We start from the raw sequence: 13,809 nt of genomic DNA, 5'->3' as shown, positions 1-13,809 counted from the left end.
ATTTTAAAATACTGTACTTCCAGATAATAGCGAAATAAAAGGCCACTTAAGTGTTTACTGAAGGAGAGCACACTTTTATGACTACAGTGTCTTTCTTATACTTAAGTACTTTTAACACACTTTTAAAAAGTGAACTTTGTAATAATGTCAAATTATAAATGATTATGTTTTATAATTATTTTGTCATGCTTTAAAGAAGTAAACTTATTTTGATGGTTTAACTAACATGCTAAAGCACATGGAAAGTACTGATTGTGATTTTAACTGTACTGTTATTTGATATTACACTTAAATGTTCTAAACTGCAACGTCATCATTACAAATGTGTAATATATATATATATATTTATGCATGTATTTATATTTAAATATATTTATACAGAACACACAGGTTTCATTAGTTTACCATAAATGCTTGTCTGTGCATTCAGCAATACATTTTAACCATATTTCAAAGATAATATGAGTTATGAAATTAAATATAAAGATGTGCTTAAGTCCTACTTAAGTAAAATTTAGAACTCTCAAAAACACTCAAGTTCAACAACTGCATTTGATTGTAAATAACAGTTTAGTTAAGTATCTTAAAACATTACATTCACTTTGCACTTAAGTATATTCTTTGATATATCTGTAATAAGTACTCATTTTAAAAGTATGCTAAAGTGTACTTTTTTCAGGTCTTATTTAGAGATGATTGGAGATAAAATGACCATTGGGGAAAATGAGACCTCTTGTGAAAAAAGTACACTTTAGCATACTTTTAAAATAGGTACTTATTAAAATATTGATGTTCTTCAAAATTTCCTCTGCAGAAGAAAGAAATGCATACAGGTTTACAACAACATGAGTAAATGATGACAGAATTTCCATTTTTAGGTGAACTATTCTTTTAAGCCATTGCCAGTTTATAGTTTATTCCTGTAAGAAAGATAACCAAAAATCTTCATGTATTATTGGCAATTAAGACAAAATCAATCAATAATCCATCACTAGCTTCTAATGACTGAAAATATTGAGTGGAGGATTAATGTGTGTGTTATCTCATGTTTAAGGCCTTAAGTGGCAAAGACTTTTAGATTTTCTTTGCAAAAAACTCTTCAAAATTAACTTAAAATTAACTAAATTTGTAAGCTATGTGGTATATTTTATATATATCCGTAATAAGCATTCCCCAATGGTCCATTCCTGAATGGTTATTTCATCTCCAATCAAAAACTAATTTTGTAAAGTTTTAGTTGTGACATATAAAAAAGCATTTCAAGATGTTAATTTATAAGTTCAAGTTCAAGTTCAAGTTTATTTGTATAGCGCTTTTTACAATACAAATCGTTGCAAAGCAGCTCTACAGGAAATTAAGTTTCCACAATATATTTATATATTGCAGAACCTTAATATATTTAACTTATGGCAAAATTTGGTAATTCTGTAAGTTGTCTGAGCTTTGGCATCCTCTGAGGTCCTGATGTTAATCAACAGAGAAACAAATAGAGACATCATTAGCGTAGCTGCTGTTCCATCTAAGCAAACATTATTTGTTCCACCCAAGCTAAAGAATAATAATAATGTACATTTGATCAGATATAACTGCAGTACAAGATTATAAGATGCATTATGTGAATGCTTGGCTAAAGAGATGTGTCTTTAATCTAGATTTAAACAGAGAGAGTGTGTCTGAACCCCGAACGTTATCAGGAAGGCTATTCCAAAGTTTAGGAGCCAAATGTGAAAAGCTCTACCTCCTTTAGTGGACTTTGCTATCCTAGGTACTACCAAAAGTCCAGAGTTTTGCGACCTTAGGGAGCGGGTTGGATTGTAGCGTGGTAGAAGACAAGTTAGGTGCGCAGGTGCTAAACCATTTAGGGCCTTATAGGCAAGTAATAATATTTTGTAAATGATACGGAGCTGAATAGGTAGCCAGTGCAGAGACTGTAAAATTGGGGTAATATGATCATATTTTCTTGACCTGGTAAGAACTATAGCCGCTGCATTTTGGACTATCTGTAGCTTGTTTATTGAAGATGCAGGACAACCAGCTAGCAGTGCATTACAATAGTCCAGTCTAGAGGTCATGAATGCATGCACTAGCTTTTCTGCATCAGAAATAGGTAGCATGTTTCGAAGCTTGGCAATGTTTCTAAGATGGAAGAATGCTGTTTTTGTAACATGGGAAATATGATTTTCAAAGGACAAGTTGCTGTCTAATATAACATCCAGATTTTTGACTTTAGAGGACGTAACAGTACATCCGTCTAGTTGCAAATTGTAATCCAAGAGATTCTGTGTACTGTTTTTTGGTCCAATAAGTAATATCTCTGTCTTAACTGAATTTAATAGGAGGAAATTATTGGTCATCCAATCTTTTACATTTTTTACACAATCTATTATCTTAGTTGAAAAGTTTAATCTGGTCTTGTTGAGATTTATAATTGATAAGTATGTTGTCTTTGCATTGATTTTAACATAAATAAAGCATCTGTATCTCCAAATAACACCAGCATATTTTGCTGGTTTAGATTCTGTTTATTTCTTATTTTGATGTCCACTTTATATTTCATGTGCTCAGCTGTCAATTTAAGCCCTGCAAGGATTTGCACAAACCACCCCCATCCTGCTCCTATCGGTCACAGATAGACTCTTAGTATGGGCTCTTATAGCAATCCTCTGCGTGAGTTCTGATAAGGGTCTTACCGCTTTGTAGCTGAATCAATACTGACATCAAAAGCCCCAAAGTTCACAGAACTAATTCCTGTGGTTAAGTGCCTTACAGACACCTCAGAACCGGCTATACAAAATTAGTATGTTGGGCAACATGTGATGTTAAATGAAAAAAATACATATTTAAAAGCTGTAATGTCCTCTGCTGTGTGTTTCATTCATGTGGCAGCATCTATTTAAATGCAGATGAATCAACTTTGTTTAGATGACTGTGTTCATGGTTGTGTCTCTCCCTCTCAAGGGTCAACTGTTTATTTAATGCACTGAGACTGATCTATTATGGAAGATGACCTTATTACAGGACGTGACTACTTAAATTCCACTCACATTTCAAAGCTTGATTCCCCTCCGTTTAATTTCTTTTAGAGTAATTAACAGCATCCACTCTGTCATATTTCATTTGGATGTATCCATGGTGATCGCACACTCGCCAACCCCCATGACATAAACCACAGGATCTGTATATGATGGTTGAGGTGGAGGGAGGCTCCTCCAGTGCAATGATGGGGAGGAGGGTGGGGCTATAGTTTGATTTACAGTGCCATTCAAAATGCAGATTAATGGATTAAGAAATAGGTGTGGTCATTCTGCCAACAAGATGAGATAAATGTGCAGAGAACCCGAGAGACAATAGACATAAAATACGTCTTATTCACTCATTTTAAGTGGATAGCTCACCCAAAAATGAAAATTCTGTTTTATGTTCTTCAAAATATCCTCTGCAGAGACAGACTTTGAATTTTTAGATGAACTATTCAGTTTATAGTTTATTCCTGTAAGAAAGATAACCAAAAACCTTGTATTATTGGCAATTAAGATCAAATCAATCAATAATCTATCACTAGCTTCTAATGACTGCAAAAATTGGGTGGAAGACTTATGTATGTACTTATGTTTTACATAAGACTGTCAGCCTTGGCTCAATTGTACATGAATAACATAATAGTTATGCACTCAAGCCTTGAGTGTTTTTTGACTCTTTTTCTCAGCAGTGAAGTTGATTTTAGTTTTAAATTCAGCTTTTATTTATGCTTAGAAAAACAATGCACTCAGAAAAAGATGCAAAACTGTGACTGGGGCAGTAAAAGGTACTAATATGTATATTTTTATATTTACCTTTACGATACTAATATCACTAGACCAATGCCATTTAGGGATAAATAAGATACAAAGATGGAACTTTTAGATTTTGTTCTACATTAGAGGTTGTAATTATTGGGTTATAGTGCTGGTCACTGAAGATTATCAAAACACAAGAAGTTGTATGCATGTATTTGTTGCATTTATTTATTACAATATGCTGTACTGTGTCTCTGTCCTTATTGAATATAATTTGTGAATATAACCTAAAATATCTCTAATGGTGATAAAGATTAGCTTTAATCAATGAAATAGTAAATTTTTCTATCAGAATTCTGAAAGGGAGAAGGGATAGAGGATGTTGGCCTAGAGTCCCTTTCTTCAAATAATAGCAACCCTCTGCCGTTCAATCTTTCCAGACATTTAAATTAAAGGTCACATGCAAATGACTATCTGTAAAGGCATGGCACTCACGGTATTGTGGAAAACAGGAAAATTCAGCTAGGAGAATGAAACAATATTAAGGTATTTGCAAATGTGCTATTTCCTCTTAATTGCTCAGCACATTTTATATCATTGATTTCATTTACAATTCTGGGATTAAGAGTTTTCTGGCATTTTATGGGTGGGTTAATGAAAAATTTTCCATTTTATTTTCATAGCTGCTTATGAATCAATTTTTGTTTTGTTTTGTTTGTTTTTTTCTTCTTTTTTTTTTATTAGTCGTTTTTAAATTATTTACACATTTCAATTATCAACGCACAGATGTGGCTCAATAAAATGTGGTTTTGTTGTAGTCTTAGTGGACTGCTGTAGCTTTGAATCAGAGAGTTCTCTGTAATGCTATTAACCATAGATGAATTATTAATAAAGGCCGCATGAAACACATAACTGAACATAGTGTCAGTGTGCTGGTCTGGGCTCAGAGCAAATGGCATGTCCCTTGGTCCTTCTTTGATTCCAGACCGGCCATCTGCATGTTTAGACCATAGAGACTCCTCTGAGAAATCTAGTCACTGTGGTCTCGCATTAGACTGTGCACATTTTGGAAAATATCAAGAAAAATATTTGGAAAATATCAAGGAAGTGATAAGAACAAATCTCAATATTGTCAGAACAAACTTACATGATAGTTTGGCTTGACAAGGAGCAGGTTCCTGATTCCTAATACAAGTTTATTAATCCAATATTACTTTCTTAATTTTTCCTGCAGGTTTTATGGCTATGTTCCACTAAAAAATGTGTGTTTCTCATTCATACTCACATCCACACACATGTAAAGTATCCACATGACAAATCCATTGTGCATGGCTTCACTCAACACACACACACACACACACACACACACGCAGACTGGATTCAGAAGAGGGACTGTCTGAAACCCCTCCTTTCAGACCCAGTCCCATAGGAACATTTTTTGCCAGTCCTTCACCCTCATAATTATAACAAATTTGACATTTCTCAGATAATATTGATTTCTTTATTTTAACATTTCACAGTTAGTGATGGTCCGAAGCATTGAGAAACAGGATGTCTATTGATCTGGGGCTCATAAATCCCTTTCGTGTATGTGATCATTTTTATAAGGCCTTTCTACCAAACATAAATCAATATTTTATATTCCCAGCCTCAGAGAGCTGGGGGGGGGGGGGGGGGGGGGGTACAGGATCATATCACTGGACAGAGACCTGACACCTGGAGAGAAACACCTATACTGCAGGAATGTTTACTGACTAAGATTGAGAAAATGTAAATGCGTTCATAACAGGGACGGATTGTGACGCAGAGGTGCCCTGGGCACGGACTGATTATAGGCCCCCCTCAATTGAAATCGCGGTCATTTCAAACATTTCAAGATTTTAAATAGCAATGGATTCTATCTACACTAAGTGAAAATAGCAGTATTTTTAGCAATATGTTATTTACACTAAGTGCAAATAGCTGTAGATTATATTTACACTGTTAAAATAGCAGGATTTAAAATAGCAGCAAAAAGTTTGAACCCTGGTCGATCGCGTCAAAAACACCACAGTGCACGCTTTACCATTTGACCACTGGAGATGTCAGCTCGTTGTAACTTTTTATTATCTTGACAGTTCCTCTCAAACTTTGGTGGGCGGAATTATTGTAAATAGCCTCTGCCAAAAGGTGGGCTATTTCCTATTTGCACTAAGTGTAAGTGCTCCGTTTACATTATCAAAGAACATTATCGTTGACTTAGCCAGAGTTAAAGCACTCTCAAAAACTCCCATTAATCACTGAAGTTGCTTACATTGTGCAATTAATATCTTGCTTACATCCTACTGCACTTTGTTGTTTCTGATGAGAGAAATCGGCAGAGAGCAGAATTCATTCAGGGAGCGCGCACACTGAACAAAACAGCTGTTTCAGCGATGACTCGTCTGGACGCCTCTTATTGGCCATTGTACTCATAAACTCAACAGAATCATGTGTGATTGGTTAAAATGTGCAGTGCTGTAGAAAAACGCGGCTGTCTCGCGAAATTGAGAATGCAGATTTTAATTTAGCAGCTGATGATGTGCCGCACTGAATGATCTAATCACACCGGTGTGATCGTTTATTAAATATAAAAAATAATATTCGGCTTTTTTTTGTCTTTTGGAAGCTGCATTCAAAATCCACTTGCCTCAAAAATCTGAGGGGGGCGCACGGTTGAAATCGCGTTCTGGGAGTAGGGGTATTTCGGCTGGGCCCCCCTCTGGTCCAGTGCCCTGGGCACGTGCGTTAATCCGTCCCTGGTTCATAACTAAACATGTCAAGCATTATTGCATTTAAACCATCCATCTACAAACAGATGGAATTATTCTTACAATCTTTTTGAAGAGCTATCACATCTCAAAATTACATTTAGAGATTCCATCTACAATGTCGATTGCATTCTAGCATCAAAACAGATAAATTTTTACTCGAAAACCTGATTAAACTGTTTTTCAGCTATCTTCAAATATATAAATTAAGCAGCAGACAAAACTATTGATTTGTTTTTTATCCCATAATTAAATCATACTTTGTTCAAAGGAAAGAAATCTAATCTTGAAAGGAATACTGCTAAAGGAATGGCCATCATTCATTTAACAAACTGAAATCTGGGACATTTGGACTGGTTTACAATTAAATAAAAAATTCTGCGAAACACATTCAGTGGTTAAATTGAATGCCAGGACCAAACAGAACAATCTGTAATGACTTAAATTATTTCATCTGTATTTTTATCACCTATATAATAAAATAAAATAAAAAAGAGGAAGAGGGTACAGACTTCTTCACTTAATAATCTTTACCAAAAGAGACAAACTCTGGCACTGAGTTGGTCCATTTTAGACCTACATCTCCTTTTATCTATGCTGTACTTTAGCTTTAAATCTATATTTACGTCCTTTGTGTAAAAGTATTGATTCTTCAAATCTGGATTTTTGCATATCCTTCACATTATACTTTCTGGTGTTGTGTAGAACAAATCATAACGAGGTAAAGTGTCTCCACTCTCATTTCAAATGTTCCACAGGCTGTTGCATCCTGATTGTGTTTTATTTCATCTGTTCAATAAAGATATGACCTTTTGAAAAGTTCAGGCTACACCGAGAGACGGGTCTGCTGTAAAACGATAGAACAGTTACTGTCGCTTATATATAGAGCTGGAGGGTTGCTTGCTCTACAAAAATCATTGTGGTAATTTGGGGAGAATGTTGAACATCATTATATGTAAAAAATGTAAAGCAAAAGAGTATTAAGGAAAAAAAAATCCAGATTTAAAGGCTGACTTCGAAATCATTTGAACAAGATCGGTCATAAAGGTATTTCACAGCATTTTAAATGCTTTAGGCTAATGAGCTTTTAGTTTTTCTTTCTTTTTTCTTTGCAATAATATGTGGCAGTTTCATTGGAAATTATTCGCAGGACATTTTCAAGAATTCCTCCTTATTTGTTCTATATAGCCTAAATCGTAAATCTTCTGAAGAAAGGCCGCCTATAAATATTCCTGCCGAAAAGATGCTTTTTTTCGTTTCAGGATTTAATTAAATAGTATATGAAATACTTTACTAGAATGAAAAACCTTTCATAAGCAAATTCGAAAATTTAATAGAACACCAGTAAATCATATTGACAAAGCAAAAGAAAATATATAATAGTTAGGTTTATTCAGCAATACACTACATGAGAGAAGCTTAACATAGAATGCAGTGCAAAAACCATAACATCATAGAAAACAATGATCTGAAATATAAGCATAATGTTAAGAATTTTAAACCAGTTGCACGTAAACCTCGAACATTATTTCAATATGAAATTAATACAAAGTGCTGGAGAAAGTTAATAGCCTAGTTCATAACGAATTCCATGCATACTTTCTGAACTGTAAAAATGCGATTCATATCTTAATAACAATAAAATTCACTAATGAAACCATAAACACAAAAACGTGCTCTATATGCTTTTATCCATTCTGAAATCTGAAATGTTTTAAAAATCCTTCTGTTCACTCAATACAATCTCTATTCTTAATGCAGAATGACTTGCTAGTGGTTAAAGTACCTTGTGGAAATGATTTTGATCCCTTAAATCATTAGGCTACATCTTGCATAACACATGAGAATTTGTATATAAATGCTTTGCAGGTAACAAACAAATATGACGCGTAACAATACAAATACATTTCCACCACACCGCACTTTTCTCAGTATATAACTGAATACACTTTAAACAGGCATAAGAATAGTCCTTGCTCTCCACAATATTTTTATTCGCAATGTTCTGAATATTCTATTGATATTATTTCCTCCGCGGTTGTCTCGAACAGAGCTGTTCACTTTTGTCCCCAGGCAGCCGTGTTCCAAACTTAAAAAAAAAAAAATCCGGCAATATAATTTCTTCAAGTCCGCCACTTGGAGGAATCGTGAAGGTTTTATGAATTTGTCGCAGTTCAGCCGATTGTTCAGAACGGTAAGGTATCGTGAAAGAGTTTGTCAATGATCGCAGGCGTGGGAACCAAATCCTCCAGTTTCAAGTAAAAGATGCGCTGCAGTCCCTGCGTGCACAGAGCGCGCACCTCCGGCAGCTTCTCCAACAGTTTAGACAAGTCTCCACTGCAGGACACCTGATCCTTCAGACAGTTTATCAGCTTGTTTTGAAGTTCCTCTGTTTTCTTGGGCTCTTTCAGTCCGTGTCTCTCTGTGGAGATAAGAAACAGTCCGTCAGAGGTCTGAAGCACGCTGTATATTCTGTGCATCACTTGGTAAAGACATGTCTTACCTGTAACTATGGTGAGAGCAGCTATGCAGGAGAAGGCAGAGACGTCTATGCTCATGTTCTGAAGGTTGGAAGAAAACTCGACGATAGAGTCGATCCACTCCCCAAAGCCACGCACGCACTGCAACTTGTGTAAAACCACTCCATTGCAGAAAATTAGTTTGTCCTCTGCCAGGTTAGATCTGAAAATTGGTAAAGTGATTATTTAGATCTAGCAAAAAAAACAGCGAGTCCGTTTTGTAGATTATGACTGCTTACCTGTAAGCCAGCCGCAGCACAAAAAGTTCAAGGAAGGCTGATTCGGAAAGCAGTTCCTGGTCGCATTTGGGCAGGTCAGAAAAGCCGGGGATTTTTTCGGCCCATCCGCGAATGATGCTCATTGAAGCAGTGAGAAGATCGTAAAACTGCTGAATGTGCAGAGATTCATCTCCTCCTCTGTGATACTCTGGACTCGCCTGAAACTAGAATTTGATACAAAAAGATAATATGATCGGAGAAAATTCAATATGTGTTCAAATAAAACTTTATAATTAAAGGCAACTTTGCTCTCTCACATTCCATCATTAAAATTTGAATGTTAATTGAATGTTTAATAGTTGTTAAATTATTACTTAATTCATTATATCTTAACGTTTTACACAAAGTTTGATGCTTACTTTAGAGTAGTCCAGGCGGGCCATGGAGGGGTTGGAGTCTATGTGCGCTCTCACTAGGGCGTTCAGGAGATTGACGGGTGTCATAGAGACCGGGATTTCCTGCGGACTTTTAGGTTTGGAGGGAAGTCGACCTCTTCGACCTTTTAAACTGGCTGTTCTTACAACTGTAAAAATATATATTGGTTATACACACCGCACCACAATACGAAGCCACATCTCTTTGATAATACAATGTAACAGGTATCATTTTAAAGGTGCCTTGGACATGTGAATAAAACAAAAGAAGTGCTCGACAGTACCTTCCTTCACCATCCCAACGACCAGGCACTTTTGAAAACGGCAATACTGGCATCGATTTCGCCGTCTTTTATCCACAGGACAGTTTTTGTTTGCCAGACAAACGTATTTGGCGTTTTTCTGCACCGTGCGCTATAAAGAAACAGCACATGCATGTAGCGTATTAATTGCATGTAAATCTACTCCATTCGCATGGACAACTTGAACTGCAATCACAGTATGACGTTACAATGGAGCAGGACACTCAAAGCCTGCACTCCAATCCAAAGCTGTGTAATACATTCAAGGGCCGGACAGAGCAGACATTCGGTAAATACAGATCCGTGGGCAGCCATAATTTGGGGTCCCCCGACGCTCTCTTCGCGACCCCTCTTGTCGGATTAGCGAGATTATTCTATCACGACTGTGACATAAAGAGCGGTCTTAATGTCACCACTGGGAGTTCCGTTACACTCGGTTAGGCGCGATATGACTCGCAGCACAAACCAATTTAATTCTAGACGAAAGTAATGGTGGCAGCGATGAACGGAGGTGTCCCTAGGTGCATACCTACTGGGTCAAATCAATACAACTGAAATAATTAAGGGTAGTCTAGGCTACTGTAGATCAGTTCTAAACCATGCATAGTTGGGCAGGTAACCAAAAGGTTATAAATTCAGACCCTCGATGAATTATAATCATTTACCCCAATGTAATATGACTGTAATAAGTGTAGGCTACTTTAGATAAAATATTTGTAGTAGGCTATTAGTGATAAAAAAACGTACCTTGAAGAATCCTTTGCACCCCTCGCATGTGCGCACCCCATAGTGCTGGCAGGCTGCGTTGTCTCCGCACACAGCGCACAAACCCTCGCTGGATGGAGATCCTCTTGCCGAAGGGGAGGCCACCGGGCTTTCCAGTAAAGGGTGTCCGACGTTAAGCGAATGGGATAAACCCATAGCGTGCTGTTTCCTCTGAGGTACCGGTAAAGCAAAACTGTCCAGCGCACGGTGCGCACCCGGGGTGTCCGGGCCCATGGACACGTGCAGAGATCCATCGAAGCGCATCTGGCAGCTTGACATCGGCGTGTCCACAGGAGACTGCTTGAAGGAGAACAACCGAGACATCGCGTTTTTCCGCTGCTGGTCTATCATGTGTGAAGTCGCCAGGTAGTTCTGATGAAAACTGTGAAGGGACCCGCTGTCTTCCCACGTGTGGTGTGGTGGCGCCGGGAAACTTGGTGACTGGGAGATGTTTGGGGAGGATGGTTTATAGTATATAGGTCCGGTATGGGGTAGGCTCTCTTCAGCCTGGTGGGGCTGATGATGATGATGCTGCTGCTGATGATGGTAGCTGTGTGCGGGTATCTCCTCCACCTTGATGGACAGCTGATCCCCAGAGTGGGACATTTGGTAGAGGCAGGGAGGCTTCACGTCGTAGCTGGAACTGTAGGTGTCCACAAAGGTGCTGAAACTGGGGAGCGAGGAAGTGACAGCTATTTCTGCGTTAGTCAGGTCCATGCTAAACTTGACAAACTCCGGTGTTAGGAAGTCGCAGTTGTACTCTCCCGTGGTGTTGTAGCTGTAACTCTGAGATGCAGGGCTGGCTCCTGGAGGTGATGTCCCATATTGAGCCTGGACGCAGGGCATGGCTGCAGTGTTAGAGAACTGAATTGTTATGGCTTTCTCTGACAGGGTGCATAATATTTGTTCAAATGCTTTATAGTTTCACACTTTTGGAAATAAGTGTTTATTTATTCGCAAATAAAAGACCATTTAATTTTTATTCAGTTTTCAAATAAAACCCTCTTTTATTTTTATTTTCCACAGTTAACCTTCTGCTTAAAAAGTAGTCATTGAAATACATGATTTTCCATCGGAAAGAATGTATGCAAACTTTCTGACATACATTTCCCTGGCCTGCTTCAGTTTACCTCCGCACACCTGCTACTTTTATCTCTCGTGGAACAATCTCTGAAGTCAGGGCTCGTAACAGGGGTTGATGTCAGAGCGTGTCTCTCCGTTCGGTTGCTTTTCTGTGAAAGAAATGTTGTTGTCATCAGTAACACCATCTTCATATATTTTACGCTTTAAGCATGTCAGTACGAGTTACTTGATGTATTTTTGTAACATCAAGGCACTAAGATGACTTTGAAAATGTATCTTCAGGTGTTGGCAAGATTAAAATGAATATTTAAAAAAAAAAGGTAAAACCTAAAAATAAAGGCTAAAGTTAAGAAACGGTCACGTATTTAATAGTAGATTCACTGCTTTACAATTCTTCCCACACATTTTACTTTAAAAATAATTTTTAAAGCTATTTTATTAAATTAAAATCATGTTTTTACTGTTACATACCTCAACTCGCTATTTAAAGAGTTGCAAATTATGTATCCATGTAGCTGTTCCTGTTGATAGAAGTTCCGTCTGCATTTAGAGCCACTGTCTTTGCGCACCTTACTCCTTCGACAAGCACGCGAAGACTGGAGCCAGAGCGCAATGTGCCTTTTGTTTATGAGAACTCTGAATGCCACAGCCCACGTGCTAAGAGGGCGTGACGTCAGGCGCGTCAACCCTTGACGCGAGCTGATCGCTGGACAGAGGGAATGTTCTTCAGCGCGCTCATCGCGCGCTGTGCGCAATCCAATCGTCTGCGCGTTTGCATATGCGGGACTGTCCACTGGGTCAAATGAGTTGAATTTCCTACATATTATCTGTTTCCCAATATAGAAACCACCTACAGGAGATCAGATCTCACTGATTTAAAGCAATGAACTGAAATTTTGATACTATTTTGAGGAGTCATATGGCACAACAATCAAATTTTATCTGCCGTTATACCCAGCTCATAAACAAATGCAGCAATAAATGCTGATTAATTAAAGGTTGTTGTTTTTTTACAGACACATTTAAAGAAAAGAAAAACAACAATAGGAATTAAATAAGAAAAACAATGAAAAAAATATGTGAAAAACAGATTATGGAGAAGGGTGCAAAACAAATTGCTCTACTGTTGCCATACTTTTACAGAATTTAGTGGAAATTGTATATTGGATGGGGGAAATCCATTTAGTTTTAATTTATTAGAGAAAAAATAGGCCTAGCCATACAATAAAGTAAAGTAAAGTAAAAAGTACAATAAAAACTCGCTTCATAATCTTGAATCTAAGGATGCAGGGCTAGAAACACTGTTCAGTAGTGACGCCATATCTGTTTCTACCTGCATCATTCTTAAGGAAAGTTTCAATAGATTAGGATGTGTTTCATCTGATTCCATTGCTCTCTCTCTCTGTTTCCATTGTGAGAAGGGAATCCCGCGGTAACAGAGGCAACTTTGTCTGGACTGAAGCGAGCTGCGTCATCTCTACGTCAGCAGCTTCCAACTCCATGACGCTTGATGCGGTCGCGCGGAACTTTTTTAGGCTGAAAGTCTCACCTGTGCAACTGACACGATAAAGTGCCTTGCGAAGAATGCACCTTTTTTTGTAAACATTCTAAAGTGCATGCTGTACTATATATAGTGCCTCAGATAAGCTATTCTTTGACATTTCATAATAGAGAAAGTAATATATTTTTCTGGGATAACAAAATACTCGTCTAAACATACACTGTGGCTATACATGCGCTCCAAATCCATTTGTTTAACTAAGAGTAAACAGTGTCTTAAGTGTCTTCGTACACCGTCCCTCATAAAGGATGCACTTACAAAACGCCTTTCTATTCCAAGTGCGTCTATAATTAGACGCCTGGACACGCCTTCCTAAATAATGATTGGGCGCGAGCTGTGAATCCTCTATACTGATTTGTCCA

At 37.5% G+C, this 13,809-nt stretch overlaps 1 protein-coding gene and 1 long non-coding RNA gene across 2 annotated transcripts in view; both read right to left on the bottom strand.

The window, feature by feature from the left end:
• The window catches only part of LOC306845060, a 428,848-nt gene that overhangs the window by 149,628 nt on the left and 265,411 nt on the right, over nucleotides 1–13,809 (bottom strand). The gene's annotated exons all lie outside the window — the stretch shown is intronic.
• Nucleotides 7,941–12,484, bottom strand: LOC306844992 (nuclear receptor subfamily 4 group A member 2-like). The gene is made up of 8 exons (XM_079377470.1): nucleotides 12,358–12,484; nucleotides 11,934–12,035; nucleotides 10,786–11,651; nucleotides 10,021–10,150; nucleotides 9,722–9,885; nucleotides 9,324–9,526; nucleotides 9,069–9,247; nucleotides 7,941–8,987 (listed from the first exon to the last, which is right to left on the bottom strand). Exons 3-8 carry the CDS (start codon nucleotides 11,647–11,649, stop codon nucleotides 8,752–8,754), a joined length of 1,776 nt encoding a protein of 591 aa, XP_079233596.1. The 5' UTR covers nucleotides 11,650–11,651; nucleotides 11,934–12,035; nucleotides 12,358–12,484; the 3' UTR covers nucleotides 7,941–8,751.

Source organism: Barbus barbus (genome assembly GCF_936440315.1).
Source record: "Barbus barbus genome assembly, chromosome: 25".
Classification (NCBI taxonomy): Eukaryota; Metazoa; Chordata; class Actinopteri; order Cypriniformes; family Cyprinidae; genus Barbus; species Barbus barbus.
The sequence above is the reverse complement of the archived record's forward strand: the minus strand, read 5'-3'. Positions and strand labels throughout refer to the sequence as shown.

Excerpts from the sequence above, each read along its gene's own strand:
- LOC306844992 (XM_079377470.1), bottom strand. The coding sequence starts at position 11,649 with ATGCCCTGCGTCCAGGCTCAATATGGGACATCACCTCCAGGAGCCAGC. Across the intron at positions 9,886-10,020 it reads CGTTGGGATGGTGAAGGAAG|TTGTAAGAACAGCCAGTTTA; the intron begins GTACTGTCGAGC and ends ATATTTTTACAG. Across the intron at positions 8,988-9,068 it reads TGCTCTCACCATAGTTACAG|AGAGACACGGACTGAAAGAG; the intron begins GTAAGACATGTC and ends TTATCTCCACAG.